Raw genomic sequence first — 24,371 nt, forward strand, 5'->3', positions numbered from 1 at the left:
AAAAATATACTCTAATTTTATCCAATTTTTATATTTTTCTTTATATATATATTTCTCTTTAAAAAAATTATAAAATAATATTACATAAATTAATTTAATAAATAATTTTAAAATCAATTAAAAATAATTTTATATAATATAATATTTAATTTTAATAAAATACAAACTTATTTATAAAAAAAAAGGAAGAAGGGAAGTCGGGGTGCCAGTACCCGACTTCCGTGAAAAGCTTCAAACAGATGTAGTTTGGGAAAATATTCCCAAACTAATGTATATTAGGCATTTTTTGGAGAGAGAGAGTGTAGTATGGTAAAAAAAACCCAGTCTAACTTTCCTGCCTTAACGTAGGATCTCAATCTTAACCGTTCTTTTAATATATATCAACAATTGAAAATGATGTCACCTGATCACTTTAAGTGATGACTTATGAACAAAGATAACAAACATGTGTGCTGGGTCAAAGTGAGGAAGAAACAAAAGTTAAAAACTTAAAATTAATATTAAAGCTTCCAATACACGTGTCAACATCTAAAACAAGATATTAATCTAACAACCCATGTAATTGGAACAAAGGTTTAACTTTGGCATCTTCACGTTAGAAGATTCGGATCTCAATCTCAACCGTTCTTTCAATATATATTAGTCATTATGAATGATGCTACATCATCACTTAAATAACAACAGAAACTCATAATAAAACTTATAATATATCATAGACTTAAAACAAAAATCAGATATATATTAAGAATCTAAAAATTATTTAAGCTTTTTTCCCATACTTAAGAAATTTAAGAGATTATATCCTGTAACTAATATTTTTGGTAACTTAACAGGAAGTCATCTGCACTTGTTTATGGTATTGTTTAGTTAGTCATACTTTGAGTAATATGCAACAATAACTTACAATTTAAATTCCAGTAAATATATGGAAACAATACATTAAACATTTGATTCAGCTGAAAATATAGCAGTGAGAGGTACAGCTGAGAAGCTCTCATCAAGCCACCATCTCAACCCCATCACTCTTACAAGAATCAGTTTCCATAGCTCTTCTCTGTACAGTCTTATAGGTGTACCTTTTGGACACCAAGAGAAAGACACACAGAACAAAAGCATTTATGACAGCTAGCATCCAATAAAACTTATCCAAACGGCTTGAATTTATGTCCTTTCCAATCCAACTTTTGCCAGTTTTCCCCGTGACATGTTCCACAATGATGATTAAAAAGCTACTTAAGAAAAATCCTACTCCAAGTACACTAAGATACAAGGCCATTCCTATGCTTCTCATTGAGTCAGGAACTTCGTCATAGAAATACTCTTGCAAGCCAACTAGAGAAAACGAATCTCCAACGCCTAGAATCAAGTATTGGGGTATCAACCACAACACACTCATAGTCTCATGTCCAACCATTAATCTTAATCTCTTTTTTTCTACTAAGGCAGCAACAACCATGAGTATGACTGATAATGTCATGCCAATGCCAATCCTCCTAAGGATGTTGATGCCTCTTTCATTACCCGTGACTTTCCTCAGAATTGGAACAACAATCCTATCATATATTGGGACAGCTATTAAGGTACCAACTGCTGCAACAGAGGCCATGGAAGCTGGTGGGATTTTGAAACTGTCGCTTATCTCTAAGTTGGTAGCGGCTGCTTGTTTAACAAAGAGTGTCTGGCCTTGTCCCACACATACTCCAATTGTTAATGAAGTTAGCCATATGGGAATTATATTTAGAACAAGTTTTGTTTCCTCCACTCTACTCACTGTTGCTAATCTCCATGGATTGTACTTCTGCTCAACACGTTTTTCTTCAATTATTGCAGCCTTGTCAAGAAACCTATTCATTTAATTGATTTGCATTACTTTCGATGAATGAATTTAATAGACATGCATTGTCAATATGAAAGTTTTTATACGGGCAACCAATCAAAAATCATGTTTCTATTAACTTTTAAGATAATTATTATAAAAATCAACAAACAAACTAATACGATTCATTCTGATTGTGATTAGATAAAAGTGTAAAAGAAGACCTTTACACCGACATCTTTCATTAAATTCTAATAATAAAAAAAATTGTCTCAATCAGACAAGGTAAATAGGCGATATATACCTGAGCCTGTTAGTGTGGCTCAGAAGCCTTCCTTGGGTCCTCTCTAACTCAGGGACCTCATGTAATAATGAAGGATTTGAAGGACAAGAAAGATTCCTTTTCCTTATTGCTGCAATTAAGACCTGAAAAATCGGTGTTAAAGGGTTTCCTTCTGCCCTCCTGTACCTGTAAAAAGGTTTTCCCACACAGAAAGCTACGACAGTGAGAGCCATAAGAATAGCGAGGATAAGAGTAGCAACTCCCCAGCTGACAAAATCTTGAACATAAACAATCACCGTTGCACCAAGCAGCAATGCAAAGCACAGTGCAAAGTTCCACCAGTTAAAGAAAGACATCTTCTTCTTCCTTTCTTCCAAGTGGTCATCATCAAATTGATCAGCTCCAAAGCTTTCCAAGCATGGTTTGTATCCTCCAGTACCAAAGGAGATGCAGTAAAGGGCAAGGAAGAAAACCACTTCATGAACCTTCCTAGGCTCTTGGCATATCTTAGTGTTGCAAGGCTTTAGACTTGGGATGAATTGAGACATGATCAACAGGCTTAATCCCTGGTTTGACATCATGAAATGAACCATATATATTTTCCATGACTAGAGTATATAATTATATAAACAAAAATTACAGCCTGAGGTGTGCCAAATTGATCAAACAATAGATATAATATGTGTAAAAGGATAAGTTACAAAGTTATAATAAAAGATGTAGAGCAATGAATAGGGGGGAAAAGTAGATTGATTTACCATAAGGTATACAAAGGAAGAAAACAGGACCATATAAAATCGACCAGTGTAAGCATCAGCAACAAATCCCCCAACCAGAGGCATAAGGGTTGTTGTTCCTGACCAGTAGTTCACATTCTTGCTTGCTGTACTGAGGTCTTCATGCATCACTTTAGTCAGGTACGAGATAAGATTACTGGCTATACTAAAGTAGCTTACCCTTTCACTAAATTCAATTGCTGTTCCAAATTGCAACAAAACCGCCAAGTTAATGTTGTGCTCATGTTAGTCAAACACATTTATTACACATTTTTATATATCTACTAGTCCAAAACCAAGAACATAACCAATAAAAGAATAAGAAATTTTTCCTGAAATTGTGCAGAGGATTAGACGGAAAAGAGGAATATTTTATTTTCTCTAGTTTTTGAATGCATCTTTGCTTTGAAGATCATTTCTATGCTAACACTTTTTTCGCTGAAAACTGGTTTCTAACTTTGATCCCTGAATTGTTCATATGGGTGGCCAATAAAAGTCCAAATCTTCTATGAGATCATTGAGCTGCCACTTGTCTTTTTGACATTCATGAACACCTTTTATTAATTTATGATGGAAATAAAGCGCTATAAAATGAACTACGAAGCAGTGTTGAAATTATTGTTTTACTTTTTTAAAACCATAGTTGCAAACTTGAAATGAAAATGTTGGTACATTAAACTAAGCTCATGTGAGCAGGTATCTTACTGAGGACAAAGAGGGAGGCTTTCCATACACCAGTGGAAGCACGGAGGGGAACTCTGCCTTTATAATCCACAGATGCATCATGCACCCATTTCTCTTCACTTTCTTCAATTCTGCCTTCATTTCTCTTCTCCATTTCTTGCTCCATCTTTACAAATGGAAAGTGCAAAGTAAAAGGGTCCTCGCTTGGGATGGAACGTTATATAGACATAGGAAAAAGGTTAATAGCTTGTCTATGCCTTTGGTTGGTACACTTGGTACACTTAAATGCATTTAGTTTTTTTATCAAGTTGTTAGTAATGTTAATTGTTACTCCATGTATATATAAATCCAATTATCTAATATATTAATATAATACAATTTGTGAATAATTTTTTTATATATATATATAGGTGGTGATTATAATCATTTTCATGATTTATAGAATATCGATATCCATTAAAGAAAGAGGATTCGCAGACACTTATTTTATGTGATACTCTATAAAAATTTAATTGAATTATGAATCATTTATATTCTATATTAATACATTAATTACATCAAATAACATTTAAATGAAATTATATTAATATGAATTTAAATTTAAAAATTTGGAAAAAAAATTGTTTTAGAGATTTTTTTAAGAAAATAACTCCAGCACATTTTCTTATCATAATAAAAGTCATGAATTAATTATTTCAGTACTCTAATTAAATTACTGAACTTTTTTTACATCTAATCTAATATAATAAAATTTGTAAATAACTTTTTTGTTCGGGTTCGGTACCCACGTCATGATCAGATAGTTGCTTTCGCTTGAAGTATACAATAGACGAGAGAGAGAGGAGTTCGTAAAACACGTGTCATAATGTGATATTTGTAAATGTTTGATTCGGTTAAGAACAGTATATATTATATATTAATACATTAAATATAAAAAATTAATTACATTAATTTATGAAAATTAATTATTATTTTAATGAAATTAAATTAATTAATTTAAATTTGCATTTGAAAATTTTGACAACAATTTCTTTTGAGAGTTTTTATAAAAAAAAGGTAATTATATAACATTTTCTTATCATAATAAAAGTCATGAACTTATTGTAGTTAAATTACTGACCTATTTTGACATATTAAAAAAATTTTAAACACCCATTTGATTTTAAATTTAAACCTAAATTAAGTTGTCAAACATTGTATTTGTTTTCTCCCTCTCATAAATGCTCTTAATGTCAATTCTCACTTCACGCTTTAATCGTCACCAGAAAATTGAATGAAGATGATGTTTACAATTTTTTCTCTTAATTTGTTTTTCATAAGTTTTTTCCTCCTTCGTGGCAAGCAAAATTATAGGTCATAATCCATATATATTCTACGGTTGTTTTTTTATTTATTCATTTCAACAAAAAATTATTACAAGTCTTTCCCATTTTCTCCTTTAGCAAAATTATATTACAAAGTCTTCTTGCATACTCCTTTGGAAGATTCATCTTGATGCTCATATGAATATTCTTTGTAACTTAAATAGGAGAAGAGAGAACAACTCACTCGTCATAAATTCATATTTATTGTCAATGTTATTGCTATAGTTCTCACTTTCATATACCATATTTTTTTATACTTAAAGAATATTAATCAATCATTTTTTTTATTAATTTTGGTCATAAAGAATTTTAATTCATTTTTATGTTCTTTTATTTGTTTTTCCATGTAGAGCAAACATAAAAAAGAAAGAGCTACATTGTTATAGAACTGCATTTGCACCTTTGTAAGGGAGCATTCCTTACACATCCCTTTTGTATTACAAACTTTATGTTCTCTCTTATTATTACTATTTGGCTTACCCAAAAAAACATGTGAACAATATTTATATCAGCGAAAAATAATTATTCTTTAGCTAAGACGAAGTCACATGATATCTTTTAATGGTTGACTATTATGCAAGTTTGCTTACACGTATGAGTATGAATACATAGATTTTTTAAATAGAATGCAATAGTCAAGCTAAGAAGGGATGTCAAAATAAGGTAAGGGGTTGAAAAAATTATCAATCAACAATAATTTCAAAGACAATGATGAAATGATTTTTTTTTTATATTATTAGATGTGGATGATAGACACGGTATGTGCATTTAGATACCCATGGGGTAAGAACACAACTCACACGAGTATGAGTATGGATACAAAGATTTTTAAGAACACAACTCACACGGTATGAGTACAAATATTTTTAAAATTCCGAGCATAAAAATTCAATTATTTTATTTTATTTTTATGATGTCAATAATTTTTATACATTTTTATAATAATTAATAATAAAAAAAATTAAGATAATTAAGTTAGAGTAATTTATGCGGTTAGAATAATTTATTATGCATTTGTTATAAATATTTATTATACACATTTTTTTATAATTAAAAAAATATTTTAATGAGATATTAATTTAATTAATATCATTTTTATAATTACTACTATTTATTTATCATTTTTTTATATTAATTAAAATGCATGTAATCAACACGGGTATGTGTATTTAGTTACTCATGGGGTAATAAGGACACAATTTGTACAGGTATCAGTATGGATACATGGATTTTTTACAAGTGAAGCTATAAAAAAAATTAATTATTATTCATTTTATTTGTAAGATGTGAATAATTTTTTTACATTTTTTATAAGATGTTCATGGATATATATTTAAATTTAATTATAAAAAGGATATTATAATTTTAAAAAATTTGAATGACACATTGTTAACTCTTTGACAATTATATCAAATTTGTCACAAGTGGTAAAATACTTAGAAATACGAGTGTCAAATCCACAAGGACTTTATACTTATATTAATGTAAATTCAATTTGCAAGCAAGAGATAAGAAATTTAAAATAAAAGATAAGGAAAGATAGAAGATAAGATAAAGACTTAAAAGAAAAGATAAAAGATTTAAGGTAAAATGTTTGTGCAAGAATGCATGGACATAAAATAATCATTTTATGTCTAGAATGACTTTCTTATGAAATTCTTTTTTTTTTGTTATATTAGAAGTTATTCTCTTCTGAATCTCTAACCCCTAAACTTAATGCATGCATATTTACTTTGAATCTTATTTAAAAGTTATCCTCTCTCGAACGTATAATCCCTAACAGAATATAAAGACAAATAATGCAAGATAATAGAATAGAAAAATATGAAAAAGAATCATGTTGCATTGATAAATATGAAGTACATCATACATTACTTTGACTTTTTAAGCTTGTCAGACCCTAACTAGTGGTTTATCTACTCATCCTCATGACCATTAACGACTTTACAACGAGAGGAGTGAAAGAAAGGAAGAAAATGATTTCCCTTACAGGTTTTGTGTGGTGTCCTTTGTGCTTGACTTGACTTCCTTTTTATAGTTTGTTGTAGTGGACTTGGGTCTTGACGCTAAAAATCTTTCTTTTTCATATATTTTTTATCTTTTTCTCTTTTAATTTATTTTTTTCATATTTGCAAGCCACAAATAATAAAAATATCAATTTTTATCATTTAAGTCAAAAATAACTATTAAATAAATATTTTTAATATATTTTTATTATAAAAAATAACTCATATTTAATATTTATCAAATATTAGTTTGATTAATATCATTTTTATAAATAATATTATTTATTTATTTATTAATTTTTCATATTAATTAAAATGTGAGAAATAGACACGGGTATGAGTGTAAATATAATAACATTTTAAAAGTATGAGTATAAAAACCAATACTATAATATCTTACCTGAATCTTACTCATTATTTGAATTTAAGTTTTAAATTAAAAATATAATTAAAAACAGTATTTCATGATTTTTTAAACTAGAATCTCTTACATATATATAATTTTTATTTATTTTTATTTTTACCTTACATAATTCATAATTATTTTTTATTTCTATCGTTCACTCATTGTATTCTAAAAATATATTTGTCATTAATACCTTTCTCTTTTTATTAATATGTTTTCTTTCTTCTTTTGAGCGATATTTTTAGTTTAAAAATATTTAATAAAAGAAACGATTAAATCTTATAAAAAGAAACCAATACTACTTCTAACTCCTGATCTTATAAATAAAAATAAAAATAAAAATATATTAATTTTTATTAGCAAAATGATGATTCGACCAAACAATCTCTTCTTTTTTCCTTTCATCAAATTTCAATCTTATATCTCCATATAAACATAATGCTTTAACTAGTACACGAAAGTGCATATCATGGTTCTTTTGTCTGTCAATAACTACAAGCATTGCACAGTGTATATACGAAGAAGTAGACCATTATCTTGCAATAATGAGTCAAGCTAGTATTTACAGTGAATTATCCCGTTAAATAATCATCCACTGTGATAGGAATGCTTAATTGTCTGGCAAATACAGCTCTTATATTTGTTTTGTATTATATTAATTGCATAAAAATGAATTTGAATTATAATTGAATATGTTTTGTTGTTTTGAATGCATGTAGTTATGCAACTTCTTTTTTATGTATAACATCACCATTTCCTATTAATCAGGGATAAAAGCATATTCAAATTCATTTAGAAGAAGCTCCTGTCTCTGACTCTGACACAGTAGATGCGCCCTACGTTCTTTCTCCAAATTGAATCAGATTCTTCTCTTAAATTTAAAGCACATGATGCACTCTTGCACCATATGGGGTCTAAATCATTTAATACGCATAGCCCGCATGTCAAAATCAAACACTTCACATAGAGCAATCACTGTCATTGATAAGTTAAACAGAAAAGAAAATTGATATCCAATGATTCAAGAAAAAAGAAAAAAAAAATGTTTTCTGTTTGGTTTCTGATAGAGTCCTGTAAACTATTCTACCACTTCTCCTAAAAAAATACCATTAAGGTTACCAATAAAAGATAAGGAATTTGGGAAAAGTGTGGTGGGTAACTAAAAGGTGAGAGTTTGGGAATTGGATTGGATGTGGGTTAGTGGATGACAGCACTATGACTTTGGATGGATAATAAAATTTGACTAAATAAATTTGAGTGGAGGGGAAACAAGAGCAAGTTAGCAAGGTCATAATTAGTTATACATGCATGACATTATAGATGAATGGAAAAACAAACACCAATTTGAATTAAGGGTGGACATAAATGGAGAATGAAACGTTGAGTTTTGGTTCTTGGGATGAAATCTGCGGGTGGAGATGGAGTCCGACAGTGAGAGTGCATATGTTCGTCCTATCAATTCCCAAAGTCCAAACAAGAATAATCAAAATTCATTTTTCGTCCCCCACAATCTTTAGTGTATGCATATATCATAATGTCAATCACACTAACAGTAATAGATAATAACCTCGAAAGAAAAACTTCAGTATGCAAATCATCTACGCTATTTTAGTACTTTTTTTTCCTATAACTAAAATTTGTAGTAATTAAATATTTTTAATATATATAAATTATAATATAATTAAAGTGTATAATAAATAGATATATTTCAGTACATAAATTATATTTTAGATTTATCATAAATAATTTAAATTGTGATATAATATTGTTTTTAATTATTAATAATTTTGAAACAAATGTTAAATTTTTATTTAAAAATAAAGATGATAGATCGGAAAAAAATGGATAATTAAGAATACATAAAGGATTCAGACTTAATATAAAAAGTAAAAAAAAGTCATATAATTTTTTAAGTGATTATATAACATTAAATTTTGATAATTGATGTTTGATTATATAATTTAGATCTAATCACAACACTTTCATATGATATGTATTGTTTCTCATATAAAATTATTATTATTTATTTATTGATAAATATTAATTAATAATTTATTAATTTTTATTAGTGAAACATGATTCATCTCTCTTCTCCAAAATTATATGAGAAGCACTATATGCAATGTTAATAAGGTAAACCCAGATGAATTGTTCCAACTTAAGGGGGGAATTGGAAGATAGGTTGTGTTTTCCCATAGACCATTAAGAAGTTCTCCCACTTAAATAGTCAGCACCTCAGATTCAAAAATATTTAATTTTGAAATTTACATATTTAAAAACCAAAAACTTGAAGTCACGTTAAACGAACATAAACAGATAACATCAAGTCGAAGAGATAATAGCCAGGTGATCCATATGGTCACATTTTTTTATTTTATTTTATTTTATTACTCTAAGTTGGTTAAGCTAATAAGGTTACGTGATTGTTGGGATAAACAAAACACCAGGTGATCCATATGGTCACATTTTTTTCTTCTATTTTATTTTATTACTCTAAGTTGGTTAAGCTAATAAGGTTACGTGATTGTTGGGATAAACAAAACACCAACGAAGACGACAGGAAAAGGAAAAATTGGAGAATTCTTAATCTCAAAATTTTTTCTATTGACCTTTAAAAGAAATCAATCAAACACATTTTTAAGATTTTTTTCAAATCAGAGATTAGAAAATCAAACTAAACATATTTTCCAATTTTCAAAAATACGAAAACTACTTTTTTTAAAAATACAAAATATTTTATCAAATCAAATGTCACTTAATATTTGAATTAAAAAAATCATGCATTGTTATTTTCACCTTACATACCGGGAAATATAACATGAAGATATTAATATGCCTTCTTTAATTCGCCATAGTTACAAAAAATATATAAAAGAAAGAATTCCGACGAAGCTGAGAATTATAGCCTCATCATGTCAGAAAGAACACGGTACCCGATCCATTTGAGTTTCATTATTTCCATGACATTTCAGAAAACCTGATCATATATCTATTTTGTGACAAGAAAAGGGAACATGGTTCCTTCCGAAGCAGATGCCACGCATAAAGCTTTAACAGAGCCTGTTCTTTAACTAAAAATCACAGTGGATGTTAATTACAAGATATTTTATATTCCCAACCCTTTTTCTAAGTCTAGATTCCTTAATTATCAGCCTAAAGTGTAATCAATAATATAAACTACCTACGTTATCATAGAAACTACATCCATAATTATTTTAAGGTCACGGCCGGCCTGAGGGAAGCCCTACATTTAAAGGGAAATAAAATTGTCAAGTGGAATAAGGGCTCTAATTAACAACACTTATTGCTGCATCTCCTCTGTTAAATGTATTCTTAATAATGAAATTAGAGGAATCTAAGAAGAGATTATATGATAAAGTTTTACCAATGTGGTTCACACTTAATATTCTATTCTCGAATTAGTACTTAATTATAATAACTTTCTTATCATAATGTTGGCCAATTCCAACCTCGCCTTCTCGGATATGATTAACTAAGGGCTCTAATTACAAATTATTCGAATGGGTTTTTTTTTTTAAGAGGTTTACAATTATTTTGCGGCTATACTTACGTACTTGAATATTCGTAAATATATAATGTTTTAGATTGACATTTCATAGAGCCATATCTACCAATGGATTGGATTCTTCCAAATTATTGAATGTTAATTATATTTTAGTTATTATTTTATGGTTCTAGACAAAAGGAGCTGGTATGGTATCATTCTTGATACTTTATTAGAAAAAGAGAACCCATATTGTGAAAACATCTGCTACGGTGATTATTTATTTTTAAGTTCTATGGCATATATTCAAAGTGTTGACACAAATCCTCCTCAGTACAAAAAAAAAAAAAAAAAGTGTTGAGAAAAACACTGATAGTATAGTAGATTATTCCACGCCTGGACAGTTTTTTTATGGTACGAGATCAACATATTTTTTTACATAAAACCTCTTTGTAGCTGTTTGACAGAACGTGTTTCACACGAATCGGAACAATTCTTGAATAGTAATTCCAAGATGAAAAAAAAAAAGATGTTTATCTAAGCCTACCCAAAAAAAAAATGTGTTTGATAACTCAAGTTTTATTTTTCGTCTCAAAAAATTTTGGTTACTTTTCATCTTAAAATTTTATTAAAACCTACCAAATTTATAAAAAAAAATATTATTAATATTATTAAAAAGCATATATTTAATAAATTATATAATTTCTAACGAAATTATATAATTTTTTTATCAAAACATTTACTATAAATCTAATCCCTATTGCAAAACAATATTATGTCATTTCTTTTTCATTTTTTCTCCTAAAATTCATGCTTAAAATATTAATTTCAAAGAAAAATGCTACCCAGAAAATCCACCTTTGTAACTTTTTTTTTTGTCGTTTATAACTTATATATATGTCTCGCATTAATTGAACTTTATTGGGCCTTCATTTCTCAACCCATAAGAAATCAATTAGGAGTGATGCTAGCCCAGTTAGCTTTTTTTTTTTACACAACTAGCCCGGTTAGCTTGTAACACGAAAGATCAACAATTTGGGACTGCTGCTTCCTGGCACTTCCCAAGCTTCAAGTTGCTTCCTGCATTTTTTTTAAATATTTTTTCAATCTTTTAGATTGATCATTCTCGGAGCCAAAAAGAGAATTAATTCTGAAAGACAAAAGAAAGTGCAGGAAAACAACTGAGAAGTGTAAGAAGCAATAGCCATAATTTGGATACGCTTATTTGAAGAAGAGGAAAGAGAAAAAAAAAAAATTCTATTAAAGGACTTCAGAGTAAATGTTTTCTCTTTTTTTTCTGAAAATAACTATTTTTTAGTAACTAAAGAAATTACTCTAAGATGGCGAGTTTTTGGACTACTAATTCTCTCAAGAACAGACACTCCGTTTATATCAAAAACAAATTTTTTATTTCCGCACATTTTATCAAATATTATCTATGCAGATAAAAAAAATTACCAACATTTTTACGCATTAATGGAATCATTTTTAAAAAATTCTTCACCATTTTTACATATCAATTAATAAAAGAAAACTGCTTTCAAATAGTTGTCCAGTACTCTAATGCACTCTGAAAGTGTTCACAAGAAAAACGAAAGCCCTCTCACAATATAATTATATGGAAGTTGTTCAGTACCGTATTTTTTTCAGAGTAGCTAGCAATATTATTCAGTTTATGAGAACTGTCAAATTTTTTTCTGGTTAATATATAGTTAAAAGAAATTTTAACAGCTAGTTAAGATATACTAATTAATGAAAAAATAATATCAGACAAACTCGCATTTTACAGATGATATTATTATTAAATGATTTATTTTATTTAATACTTTTTTTAATATATTGGTAATCAAGGACCTAAAAAAATTTAATTGAGGAACACTAAACACTATTAAATACTTTTAATACTTAAGAAGACAAATATTAGATAACGTGTGTTTTTAATATCATAAATATTTTTCAATGAATTTTAATGTCATAAGAATTCTGATTAACAATTACCTTTTTTCTTGATTCATTACCTATTGTATTTGTAATCAAGTACAAAATCAATCAATCAGAGTATAGGATGTGTTTAAAAAAGTATTAGGCTGAACATAATCCTCATTTTTCCGAATCTAATAGTATTACTACTTCTCTAATTGTAGTTTTGGAATGTGTAAGTGCACAAAGATTTATAGGTGTTTGAATTTTCATCCACACAACTCAAAGGTGAATACAATTATAAATGAGACGGTTAAGAGTTTTATAAACGTAATTTCACAACAGATTATTATAATCATTGTCATGGTAACAGTTTCATCATGTATGAAAAATTACAGATAAATGCAATCAATCTACAACAATTATGATTATGATCATGATACAGTCGTGGAGGCCACAAAAAAAACTTATCAAGTTTGAAAAGTTTATGGTACTTATCTTGGGATAATATTATTACCTCACACAAGAAAGCTACTTTTCATAAACATAATTAATCCATATAGTATCATCATCGTCGTCCATTATTTTTCTTTCTCGAACCTTTATTCATCAATTTCAATGGTGCACATCCTATATATGTGACATTATGTATACAAAATATATGTACCATTAGCATTTACATTATTTTATCATGGCCATCAAGCTGCATGCATGCTTCTATAGTTCTTATCACATTATTAGCATGGCTGGTTACCACCAAACTAACAGAGGGTAATCAACAAGAATCCCGATGATAAAATTACATAAATTTCAGTTTTTGAACTACCCCCACCATCACCCAAATGGAGAATAACAGAATCATTGTCGATGTTTCACAAAATTTCAGGAAAAAAAAAAACAAGAAAAACAGCCAGTAATGTTCTTGTTCCGAATTCAACCCCAATGGTAGACTTAGACTCCAAGCAGAACTCATTTCGGGTAAACCTAGAGAGGATATTGGATTTTCAACACCAGAATCTCCAATGACTACGATCTTGAAGAGATAAGTCGTATTCATTGTCCACTATGTATGCCATGCTTCCACCACCCGAGACCTGCCCCATTGGAAAATGATTTTCCAAAATCAAGTACACATACATACATGCATGTCAACAATCACATCATCAAAAGATTCAAAACATAACAAAAGAGATAACGAGAGAGAAATTAAGATGAATTATTGTGACACTAGCAAGTGTAACTACCAAAACAATGGAAAAGATGATGAAGGGTACTAACCATATAAAAAGGTGGTGAAAGCAAAGTGGGGTGATGATGACGGATGAATGCAGTGATTGAAGATTCAAAGTTGGGCGAGAAAGAGAGAGAACAAAATGCACTTTGAAAGGCCGACAACGAGTTGGTGCAAACAGAATAAACGGACAAGCATTTTGAACTGCCATTCGTGTGGAATACATTACGCGAACCTCGGCACTGTTACTTTTCCATTTCCTTTAGGGTTTTTTTATCATGTGCACGTAAAAGTTAGAATAATGATGTTCCTTCCAATGTTTCTCTCCATCTCTCTTCTTCTCTTGCACTGCTCTGCCAATCACTTTTTTTTTTTTTTTATTTCTCACAACACATACACACCAATCATTTTTTTTCTTCTTCTAAATGTCATATTCTTAATAAAATTTGACTATACCAACATATCATTTCATTGATTTGAGTGATCCAGCTCTCGGTGAATTTTTTAATAGTGATCCGTCAACAGTGCTAATGAATATTCATACTCGAAACCAATTTACGGTAATCCAAAAAAAATCTTGACTATAACGATAATTGTTTGAATTTATTAACATATAACAAAATTTATCGAATTTAAGGAAAAAATTGTGACCGGGAGCATTTCCAATGAGGGTGCTTACACAAATTGTTTAACTTTAAGCAATGCTACTTAACTTTTTTTTACTATAACATATGACATAGTGTTGCTAATATAAGTATGTTACTTATATAAATAATTGTTCTTTAACAAGTTTATATTATGAATAACATATTTTTAAACATTGTAAGATCCACAAAATTAAGTTAAACACTTATTTTAGCAACCTTAGTGTTAGAATGAATTCTTGTATAGAGTGTTTAAAGCTAAGATAAATTATAAGACCTATAAAATTAAGATAAATAATTCATTTAACCAACTTTGTATTGGAGATACTCATAGGTGAAATTAAGTGAAAAAGAATGAGAGAAAATTGAAAATAACCTCAAATCAAAAGGGTTATTTATTTGGGCTTTTGTTGTTTTTAAAGAAAAATTTTATTCTTTTCTTTTTCTTTATATCTTTTTCTATAACAACGATGACTTATTTATATCGAAGAATCTAATTAGTCACTTTTAATGAGATATTTCTTTCTAATTATTTTTTTTTCATTTATAAATTTGAATCCGAGACTTTTAAGAAATTCATAGTTGATTTTTCTCGGATCAACGTGGTGTTGATCCTTTTTTTTATCCCCTACTATAATCATCTATTATTAGTTTTTTTGAGTGAAAATTCATAAGAGGGTATTTTACCTTTTATTCTTACATAATAAATTAAAATATTCATTTTTAAATGAGAAAAAAAATTCTCAAAATAAAATAGAGTTTATGCAGTGTTAATGTAAAGATTTTTACAATATTTATCAATTAAAAATCATGTTAAAAATAAATTTGTAAGTAATTATTAGAAAATTCAATAATATTATATACATGATCATTTATTATGAAATAACAATATAAAAAAATTTACGGTGTTAGTGTATTTAAATTATATTATGTAGTTTCTCTTACATTGAGTATTTCATAATTTATTTTTAATTTTGATAATTATTATTACTTAAATTTAGACCATTTAAATTTGAATTTAAAAATCAATATTTATATTTTCACACATAATATCAAATTAATAAATTCATTCCATATTGTTTAGCGAACGTCATATAGTCATGTTGGAAAAGAAAAACATCTTTTCTTTTATCAAATACAATTATTTTTTTCTTCTCTCTCTAGGTACATGTCTTTTTTTATCATTAAATGAAATTACTTTACTGACTCACTTTAGAGGAGCTTTTATCAAGTTACCAATTATATTGATGTAAATTCTAATTCCAAATTAATAGGCATAGGAATGATATCTTAACGCAAATAATTTATGTGCTTATTAACAAAATTAAATTTTCAACTCAATTTTTAAAAATATTTTTTCATTTATTAATTACTGCATATTAAACTAATGAGTTTAAGTACAATAAAACATTGAATTATTCTAAAAGAATAAATAAATACATAATCCTTTAATGACTGAATAGTTACATTAATTTAATCATACTGTAAAAATCAAATAAAAAATAATATGAAAACAAATTTTCAATTTAATCTTTTTTCCTAATATTTCTTTCTTAATTATTTCAACATTTCTCTCTCACATCATTAAAAATATTAATTGATTTCTTTTAGCCCTTACTCCACACCACAATGTGTGTGTTAATTTTTTGTTTCTCTTAAATAAAAGTGATTATTTTAGTTTCCTAATTTGGAAATATTTCACTTTGAATCCTTATTAGAGACGACTAGAATCATTGCAAATTAGAGACCAAAAAGTGAACTATTTCTAAAATATGGTGATTGAAAAATTATTTTTTTATTTGGGAGAAAAAAATAAATTGAAGATTAAAAACTAAATGATTTCCCCCTAAAACTAATTTAAATGGAACTTCAAAACATTAATTCCAATTCCTCCCTGTCCTGAAAGCAAATAGCCAGAGGATTGCTAATATTAGACTAGGCATTGTATTGTATATATAGACTGTTCTCCCACCCCACCAACATGGCAACCTTTGTTTTTTCTCTTCCATTATTTCACTCTCAGGTCCCTTGCCGAGTTGAATTTGTCACTTTCTGAACTTTAAACCAAAGCAACGGTCCTTTTCCACTTCCTCTCCAATCTTCATCAACCAGCTCAATTGAAAGTAACCGATGTTTTCATCGACCCTAAAAATAAACCTGCGCGTTAGGCGGCTTGATGAAAAAAAAAAAAGTTTAATTTTAAGGGTTTTAACAAGTCATAATCCTTTTTTAAGGGTTTTGATTAGTCAATAATTAATATTTGACTTTCAACTTATGAAATGTACATGAATCAAAATCTTGATTAAGATCTTAACTAGCAAAACAAGAATTATATAACCAATTTCGATTTGGTTATCAACCAATTAAATACAACTAGATAACTTAGCTTTCTTGAACACATATAAATACTTGCAAATAAAATATTTATTCTTTTTTTTTTTTACCAATGGTTAACACAAGTAATAACCAATTTTGATTTGGTTATCAACCAACTAAATACAACTAACAAGAAAACTTAGCTTTCTTGAACACATAAATACTTGTAAAAGAAACATTTATTCACTTTTTTACCAACAATGATTGACACAAGTAATAACGGTTTATGTTCTTTAACCATGTGATTTAGGATGTGATTTAGGATTTGAATTCTTGCTAGTCCTTGGGTATGAAAAAAATATGTTTTGAAAATGAAATATTCATCTTGTATGCATTCACAGCAAATTAATACCATATTCAGGGAATAATCACAGCAAATTAATATCATGTTTAGGGGGGAAAAATATTTGTTCATTTTAATATTGAAGAAACCAAATTGTAGATATGGACTATTCATCCAATTAGATCAATGAAAGCAAATAAAAAGATGTAAAGAATCGTAAAGTCAGAAGAAAAAATAATGAAATAATTGAAAAGATAACTTGAAAATAAATTAATTAGAATTTAAATGGCAAATAGACAAAAATAATGGGCCAATTTAACCTAGTCTGACGAGTAACAGGCCCAGTCAGCCCAGCTCGCTTTCTATACTTTGGCCCACCGGACCTACTCATTTTACAGCTCTATGTCCAAGAGATCAAAACTAGCTGAGGGGATCATGAAGCATACATAACCAGGGAGGGACTCCAGTGACAAAGTTCCCCATTTTAGCCAATTGTCCTCTCTAAAGGCGTGTGTATAAGCAAGAAATTCCAATATTTCGCATATAAGTGTTGATGATCATGTACTTCACTTTTGAATATGAGTGTATATAAAAATAATAAAAAAAGTGTAGATAATTGCCTACAGTGTTACGTAAGCACGATGTTATGTCTTTCTCTACAAAGTTTAAATATTTTTTTTCCAATAAAATATATTTTTGTGAGATTTTGTTAGTTATTACAAAATGTGTTTTGTTTTATTTTTTATCCTTAAAGTATTTTAAATAATATTTTTTCACTGTTTAAAATATTTTTATTATTCAAAAGTATCATCTAAAGGACTTTAAAAAACAAAATAAATATATTTTATAAGAATTAAAAAAAATTACAAGAATAAAAAAAATACTAAATGATGAAAAAGATATTGAAATCTTTTTTATGATGACATAACAAAATTGAATTAAATACCCCATCTCCTTTTGTTGGATAAGAAACTTTTAGCCGATTTCCTGTTCGGCTTTATTCCAATTAGCTACATAACATTTGCTCATCATATCTAAATATCTAATGGTCTATATTAATAGATCAATTTGTTTTGCCATTGTTCAATTCGTCATCAGTGTTAATGAAAAATGATAAACGTTAATCCAAGTTGTACAACTTTTTGGATATTGATCGGTTGATCACTCACTCACAGAAAATATTGGTTGTCTTTATTACAATGACTATTCTTGTCACTAATTGACCAATAGCAGTAAACCATTACGTGGATAAATAACTATGATTTGGATGGAGAGAGAATTGACTTAAAACGATTCCCTAGTAGGAACTGAGAAAAGTAATAATCAATAGAATATGATCATCAGAAGCAAAGCTGCCAACAACTAATTTTGTTCTTTTGCTAACTGGTTGAAAAATAGCAGATGGTCCCATGCTAAAAACAATTTCCAGAAGGTCTAATGTAGTTGTTTTTTAGTCTTAAGTATGTCCTGGCATTGGTGAGTCCTTTTATCCAACTCATCTAAACTTTTCGCAATAAAAAAAATTTTAACTTTTTAGCCATCTCATCATTTAACAGCCTCTTCAATGTGTATAACTCACTAAGCATGTTCCAATCTAATCTAACAACATTCACGGATGTATAGAACATCTTTTTTAATTTAGATGTGGATGAAATTATGTGTCTGATATTGACCTCAACCCCACTAGCTTTGGCTGCAAGCTGTACATGCCATGTGACTTCGGTCCAAAAGAAAATGCTTTCCATTACTATGATATGTAGTGTTGATGTTAACTGTTAAGCGTAAAGGATAGACAAAATAAGCATGCTTTTCCTTGATTTGATTTGTTGTTAATGTTAAGCGTGTAAGAATAGATGGATGTAGTTAACAAGTTACGCTTATCATGGTGTAATTGCTAGGATTGACGTCACTCTCAGTTAATGGAGCTAAAGCCCCAGTGGCCAATGTTTTATTGTTTCCTTTTTGTGTTGGTAGACTTTTCTATCATGAGTTTGAACCATTCAAATGAGATACAAACCTTTGATATTTTATCTTAAAACACGTTTTGCCTTGATTGGTGGGAGATTTTTGGAGAAAAAATAGATAACTCGTAATGCTGCAATGGAATATCAAGCATGGATGATGGATAGTATGTCTCTGTCAATGGACGTATATATAAACCAACACAGCACCAACCACTTGCCTGCAACTTTCTGAGTCATAACTAACATGACAATGGATACTTGTAAAACCTCTCCACATTTGCTGATACTTCTTTGCTTTGCTTCATTTCTCCAACTATGTCATTCAGCATCCCAACAAAAGGCAAATCTATATCATTGTTTTGTTTGCTATTCTGAGTTTTTTCCCCTATGTTTTTCTCTGGTTTTGAAATTCTTATGGTCCATGTTATTCTTGGCTTTAGCTAATGATTAAGGAGAAGAGTATGTGTCTTATTTTTTTATAACTATGTTCTGAATGCAGAGCTACATTATCTACACTGGCAATAGCATGAATGATGAGGCTTCTGCGTTGACTCTTTATTCAGACATGCTACAAGAAGTTGCAGACAGGTAATTACGTTATATAAAAAAAATATTTTAGACATCAAAATTCTGAATCAGATGGTTGATCAGTTCCAAAATTGTAGCAATCAATCAATTGAGAGTAAATCCGCTTAAAATTGACCTCGTGATAGAAGTATGATTTAATGTCACAATAACAAACTGGCCAAATATGTCACGACTCACGACAGAAATGATTCTAGTGTTAAAGATAGAGACTCTATAAAATTAAATTTGAATTTAAGTGCTTTCCTAAATTTCTAATGAAAAGGAAAATGAAAACTGAGTGTCTCATGTTCTGATTTTGACTCCAATTATTAGCTAAACAACTTGGTACATAAGAAAGCTCCATTTTCTTATTTGGTCATCGATACTAGGCTGTTGTATACGTGTTCATTATATTGCTGTTTTTGTTATAGCATTAGCACTCTGTCTCACTTATAGATTACCTGTTAAATAATACAATTAATAGAAGTGATAACTACAGTGTAACTACATTACGCCATACTTAATAGTGAAGCCTGTTTTTTCCTTGTATTTGTTGGGTAGGGAAAGTTTTTTAGAAAATAATAAAGCAGTGAGTCAAAAGTGGAAACCGCCTATCATTTTTCCTCCTTGTTTTCTTCATTAACAAAAGGAAAATTGAAAAGTAGCCAATGTAAAGTGTCATTATTTGAAGAGACTATAAAGAGAACTAAAAATGCAAGGTTAATTGGCTTCTTTGTCTTGACTTCTTTCTTGATTTGTACTCACAATTTCAGCAATGCTGAGCCCAAGTTAGTACAGCACCACTTCAAGCGTAGTTTCAGTGGCTTTGTTGCTATGCTAACAGAGGAGGAAGCCAATAGAATGGCTAGTATGCACACAAAACTATTCTATCTTTTATCCTCTTCGAACCTCACATGTCTTTTCTTCTTGGATTCACACATTTGCCAACCAAGAACACTCTCAATGCAGGACATGATAGAGTTGTAGCAGTCTTTCCTAATAAAAAGAAGCAACTCCATACAACAAGGTCATGGGATTTTATTGGCTTTCCACTACAAGCAAATAGAGCACCAGCTGAAAGTGATGTCATCATTGCAGTATTTGACTCTGGAATCTGGCCAGAATCTGAGAGCTTCAATGACAAAGGTTTCGGTCCACCACCTAGTAAATGGAAGGGCACCTGCCAAACTTCTAAAAATTTCACATGCAATAAGTATGTAGTTAGTTGTAAACTTGTAGTCTAGTCCATACACAATTACGCAGATATCATTCAAAATATTTAGAGGCACACAAAAAACGTACACTATTATTAACAGTTTTTGCTATGTTCTTTGTAGTAAAATCATTGGGGCTAAGATTTACAAAGTAGATGGATTTTTTAGCAAGGATGATCCAAAATCTGTGAGGGATATAGATGGTCATGGCACTCATGTAGCATCAACAGCGGCTGGGAATCCAGTTAGCACAGCTAGCATGTTAGGCCTTGGTCAGGGAACATCAAGAGGTGGCGTGACAAAAGCACGCATTGCTGTGTACAAAGTGTGTTGGTTTGATGGTTGTACTGATGCAGACATACTTGCTGCATTTGATGATGCAATTGCAGATGGGGTTGACATAATAACAGTTTCTCTTGGAGGGTTCAGTGATGAAAACTACTTTAGAGATGGAATAGCCATTGGAGCATTTCATGCTGTGAGAAATGGAGTATTGACAGTAACTTCAGCTGGAAACAGTGGTCCAAGACCTTCCTCCCTGTCCAACTTTTCACCTTGGTCAATTAGTGTGGCTGCTAGTACCATAGACAGGAAGTTTGTTACCAAGGTTGAATTAGGTAACAAAATCACCTATGAGGTAAATTACCTTCTCTATCCTATCTGATGATATGAATATTTACTTAAAATACTGTCTTTTTATATTATCAATCAATAAAACATCATTATTTGTATAATTTTTAAGAGAGTCATTATAAAAATTAACAAACTTTCTATACATTTTATATTGTTAATTATTCAGAAATGATCATTAGTATAAATTTTAAGATATTTATCACAAAAGGTAGCAAATTTACCATAAACAATAATTTGTTATTAGATGATAATGTAAAAAAATATTTACACAGTCATACATATATTATTTATTCTATAAATTATAACATCACAAAAAATTCAATTTCTCCGTTCCATGTTTAGGGTACCTCAATAAATACATTTGATCTCAAGGGAGAATTGTATCCTATAATTTATGGTGGAGATGCACCAAACAAAGGCGAAGGCATAGATGGATCATCATCAAGGTAACATCATGGCCCTGATATCCTTCAACATGTATAACATCATGTCCTAACAAACAATTATACAAGTGCTAATAGTGCTGTGAGTTCCAATTCCAAACGATGCTCTAAAATACTCTTAATTTGTTAATGTAAACTGTTTCCTAAGTGCAGGTATTGCTCCAGCGGTTCGTTGGACAAAAAATTAGTTAAGGGTAAAATTGTTCTCTGTGAGAGCAGAAGCAAAGCACTAGGCCCTTTCGATGCTGGTGCTGTTGGGGCATTGATACAAGGACAAGGTTTTAGAGATCTTCCTCCCTCTCTTCCATTGCCTGGATCTTACCTTGCCTTGCAGGATGGTGCCTCTGTATATGACTACATAAACTCTACAAGGTATCAACTAAAGATGCCACTTACATTAACCAAGAGTGTAGAGAACCATATATACTTGCCTAATATGGATTCTTTTTCTTTTTCTTTTTCTTACAGGACTCCAATTGCAACCATATTTAAGACTGATGAGACAAAGGATACAATAGCTCCTGTTGTGGCTTCTTTCTCTTCAAGGGGTCCAAACATTGTTACACCTGAAATTCTCAAGGTACCTTTATTAGTTTTTCTGTACTGAATTAAATTTATCTTTATCTAGCATTTTGGATAAACTACTGTATAGTCCCATACCACCACATATCTATAGTCCTCGACAATCTCCAAAGGGTGCATGGTCTCTTTTTTTTTTATGTGTGAGAATTAAAAGACAGTGTTTAGAGATTTACAATAATTCACGCACCTTACTCTACCAACTGAGCTAGATCCCCTTGACCAAAAGATACATAGTCAAGTTTTTTAATTTACAAGTAAGAGTTAATAAAACTCAGTCAAATATCAGATAGAGATTGACTAGAACTATAGACATGTAATGGTCCATACAGTAATTTTTCAGCATTCTGGTGATATTATCTTTCCTAAATCTTTTTTTCTTCTTTTTTTAACATTTTGTAGCCGGATTTAGTGGCTCCCGGAGTTTCCATTCTAGCTAGTTGGTCTCCAGCTTCCCCTCCTTCTGACATTGAAGGTGACAACAGAACATTGAATTTCAATATTATCTCAGGAACTTCAATGGCTTGTCCACATGTTTCTGGGGCCGCAGCGTATGTTAAATCATTTCATCCAACATGGTCTCCTGCTGCTATTCGTTCAGCTCTAATGACAACAGGTGATAATAGAAATGAAATAAGCGATGAGTGAATACACATCTGAATTAGTATTTGAATTTGGAATCATACTCTTAGCTAACTCTTCTTTGTGCACATTGCAGCTAAACAACTTAGTCCCAAGACCCATCTTCTGGCAGAATTTGCATACGGCGCAGGCCAAATTGATCCTTCCAAGGCTGTGTACCCTGGTTTAGTATATGATGCTGGTGAAATAGACTATGTAAGATTTTTATGTGGACAAGGGTATAGTACAAGGACTTTACAACTCATCACAGGAGATAACAGTAGCTGCCCTGAAACAAAGAATGGTTCAGCAAGGGATCTAAACTATGCTTCATTTGCACTCTTTGTCCCACCCTCCAACTCCAATAGTGTAAGTGGCAGTTTTAACAGGACTGTTACAAATGTTGGGTCACCAAAGTCAACATATAAAGCTACTGTGACTTCTCCCAAGGGACTGAAAATTGAGGTGAACCCCAGTGTTCTACCATTCACTTCTCTTAACCAAAAGCAAACATTTGTGCTCACAATTACGGGAAAACTAGAAGGACCTATAGTTTCAGGCTCTTTGGTTTGGGATGATGGTAAGTACCAAGTGAGGAGCCCCATTGTTGTGTTCAATACAGCATAATGGCTAAGGTTAATCCATTAAATAACTTGAAGCAAAAATGGCTGCTCTCATTTTATTGATAATGTAATATTGAAATTTGAAAGTATTCTAAGTGGCAAGAGTTGAGTGAGGCATTAAAGTTGATACCTGATAGACAAGTTATCTTAACACTTCACAAGTTCTAATAACTCATCTACACGTTCATTAAGCAATATGGTCTTGAACACATACGCAAGATGATGACGGTTTAGGATTCTCATTTTAAAAGGTCCTATAACTTTTAAAAATTTGAAAAAAAAATTATTAACTTCATTTTGGTGAATTTTTTAATATATAAGAGTTTCGTGTATTATTCTTTTTTTATTGAATTGATAAATTTATGAAATTTTTTATCAATGAATTATTTATGAAATAGGTTTCCGTTGCTTAGGAATCTCTTTTTTAATTTTT

At 29.8% G+C, this 24,371-nt stretch overlaps 2 protein-coding genes across 3 annotated transcripts; one reads left to right on the plus strand and one right to left on the minus strand.

Annotated features, from left to right (window-relative positions):
• Positions 1 to 886: 886 nt before the first annotated feature.
• Positions 887 to 3,845, minus strand: LOC114381190 (protein NRT1/ PTR FAMILY 5.6-like). Its single transcript, XM_028340383.1, has 4 exons — positions 3,581 to 3,845; positions 2,858 to 3,075; positions 2,121 to 2,665; positions 887 to 1,844 (listed from the first exon to the last, which is right to left on the minus strand). Exons 1-4 carry the CDS (start codon positions 3,723 to 3,725, stop codon positions 998 to 1,000), a joined length of 1,755 nt encoding a protein of 584 aa, XP_028196184.1. The 5' UTR covers positions 3,726 to 3,845; the 3' UTR covers positions 887 to 997.
• Positions 3,846 to 19,340: 15,495 nt separating this feature from the next.
• On the plus strand, positions 19,341 to 24,129 carry LOC114382379 (cucumisin-like). 2 transcript variants are annotated; one of them, XM_028341756.1, is made up of 10 exons: positions 19,348 to 19,598; positions 19,758 to 19,846; positions 20,599 to 20,693; positions 20,795 to 21,038; positions 21,163 to 21,676; positions 22,015 to 22,118; positions 22,269 to 22,487; positions 22,584 to 22,695; positions 23,097 to 23,310; positions 23,413 to 24,129. In XM_028341756.1, exons 1-10 carry the CDS (start codon positions 19,503 to 19,505, stop codon positions 23,940 to 23,942), a joined length of 2,217 nt encoding a protein of 738 aa, XP_028197557.1. In that variant the 5' UTR covers positions 19,348 to 19,502; the 3' UTR covers positions 23,943 to 24,129. The 2 variants fall into 2 exon arrangements, with proteins under 2 accessions (XP_028197556.1, XP_028197557.1); XM_028341755.1 differs by having other exon boundaries at positions 19,341 to 19,598; positions 22,269 to 22,695.
• Positions 24,130 to 24,371: the final 242 nt, after the last annotated feature.

Source organism: Glycine soja, chromosome 13 (genome assembly GCF_004193775.1).
Source record: "Glycine soja cultivar W05 chromosome 13, ASM419377v2, whole genome shotgun sequence".
Classification (NCBI taxonomy): Eukaryota; Viridiplantae; Streptophyta; class Magnoliopsida; order Fabales; family Fabaceae; genus Glycine; species Glycine soja.

Coding starts and splice junctions, on each gene's coding strand:
- LOC114381190 (XM_028340383.1), bottom strand. CDS start 3,725: ATGGAGCAAGAAATGGAGAAGAGAAATGAAGGCAGAATTGAAGAAAGT. Junction 2,666..2,857: donor CTTCCTTTGTATACCTTATG/GTAAATCAATCT, acceptor ATGTCAAACCAG/GGATTAAGCCTGTTGATCAT. Junction 1,845..2,120: donor AGCCACACTAACAGGCTCAG/GTATATATCGCC, acceptor TTAAATGAATAG/GTTTCTTGACAAGGCTGCAA.
- LOC114382379 (XM_028341755.1), top strand. CDS start 19,503: ATGACAATGGATACTTGTAAAACCTCTCCACATTTGCTGATACTTCTT. Junction 19,847..20,598: donor CTACAAGAAGTTGCAGACAG/GTAATTACGTTA, acceptor TCACAATTTCAG/CAATGCTGAGCCCAAGTTAG. Junction 22,119..22,268: donor ATAGATGGATCATCATCAAG/GTAACATCATGG, acceptor TCCTAAGTGCAG/GTATTGCTCCAGCGGTTCGT.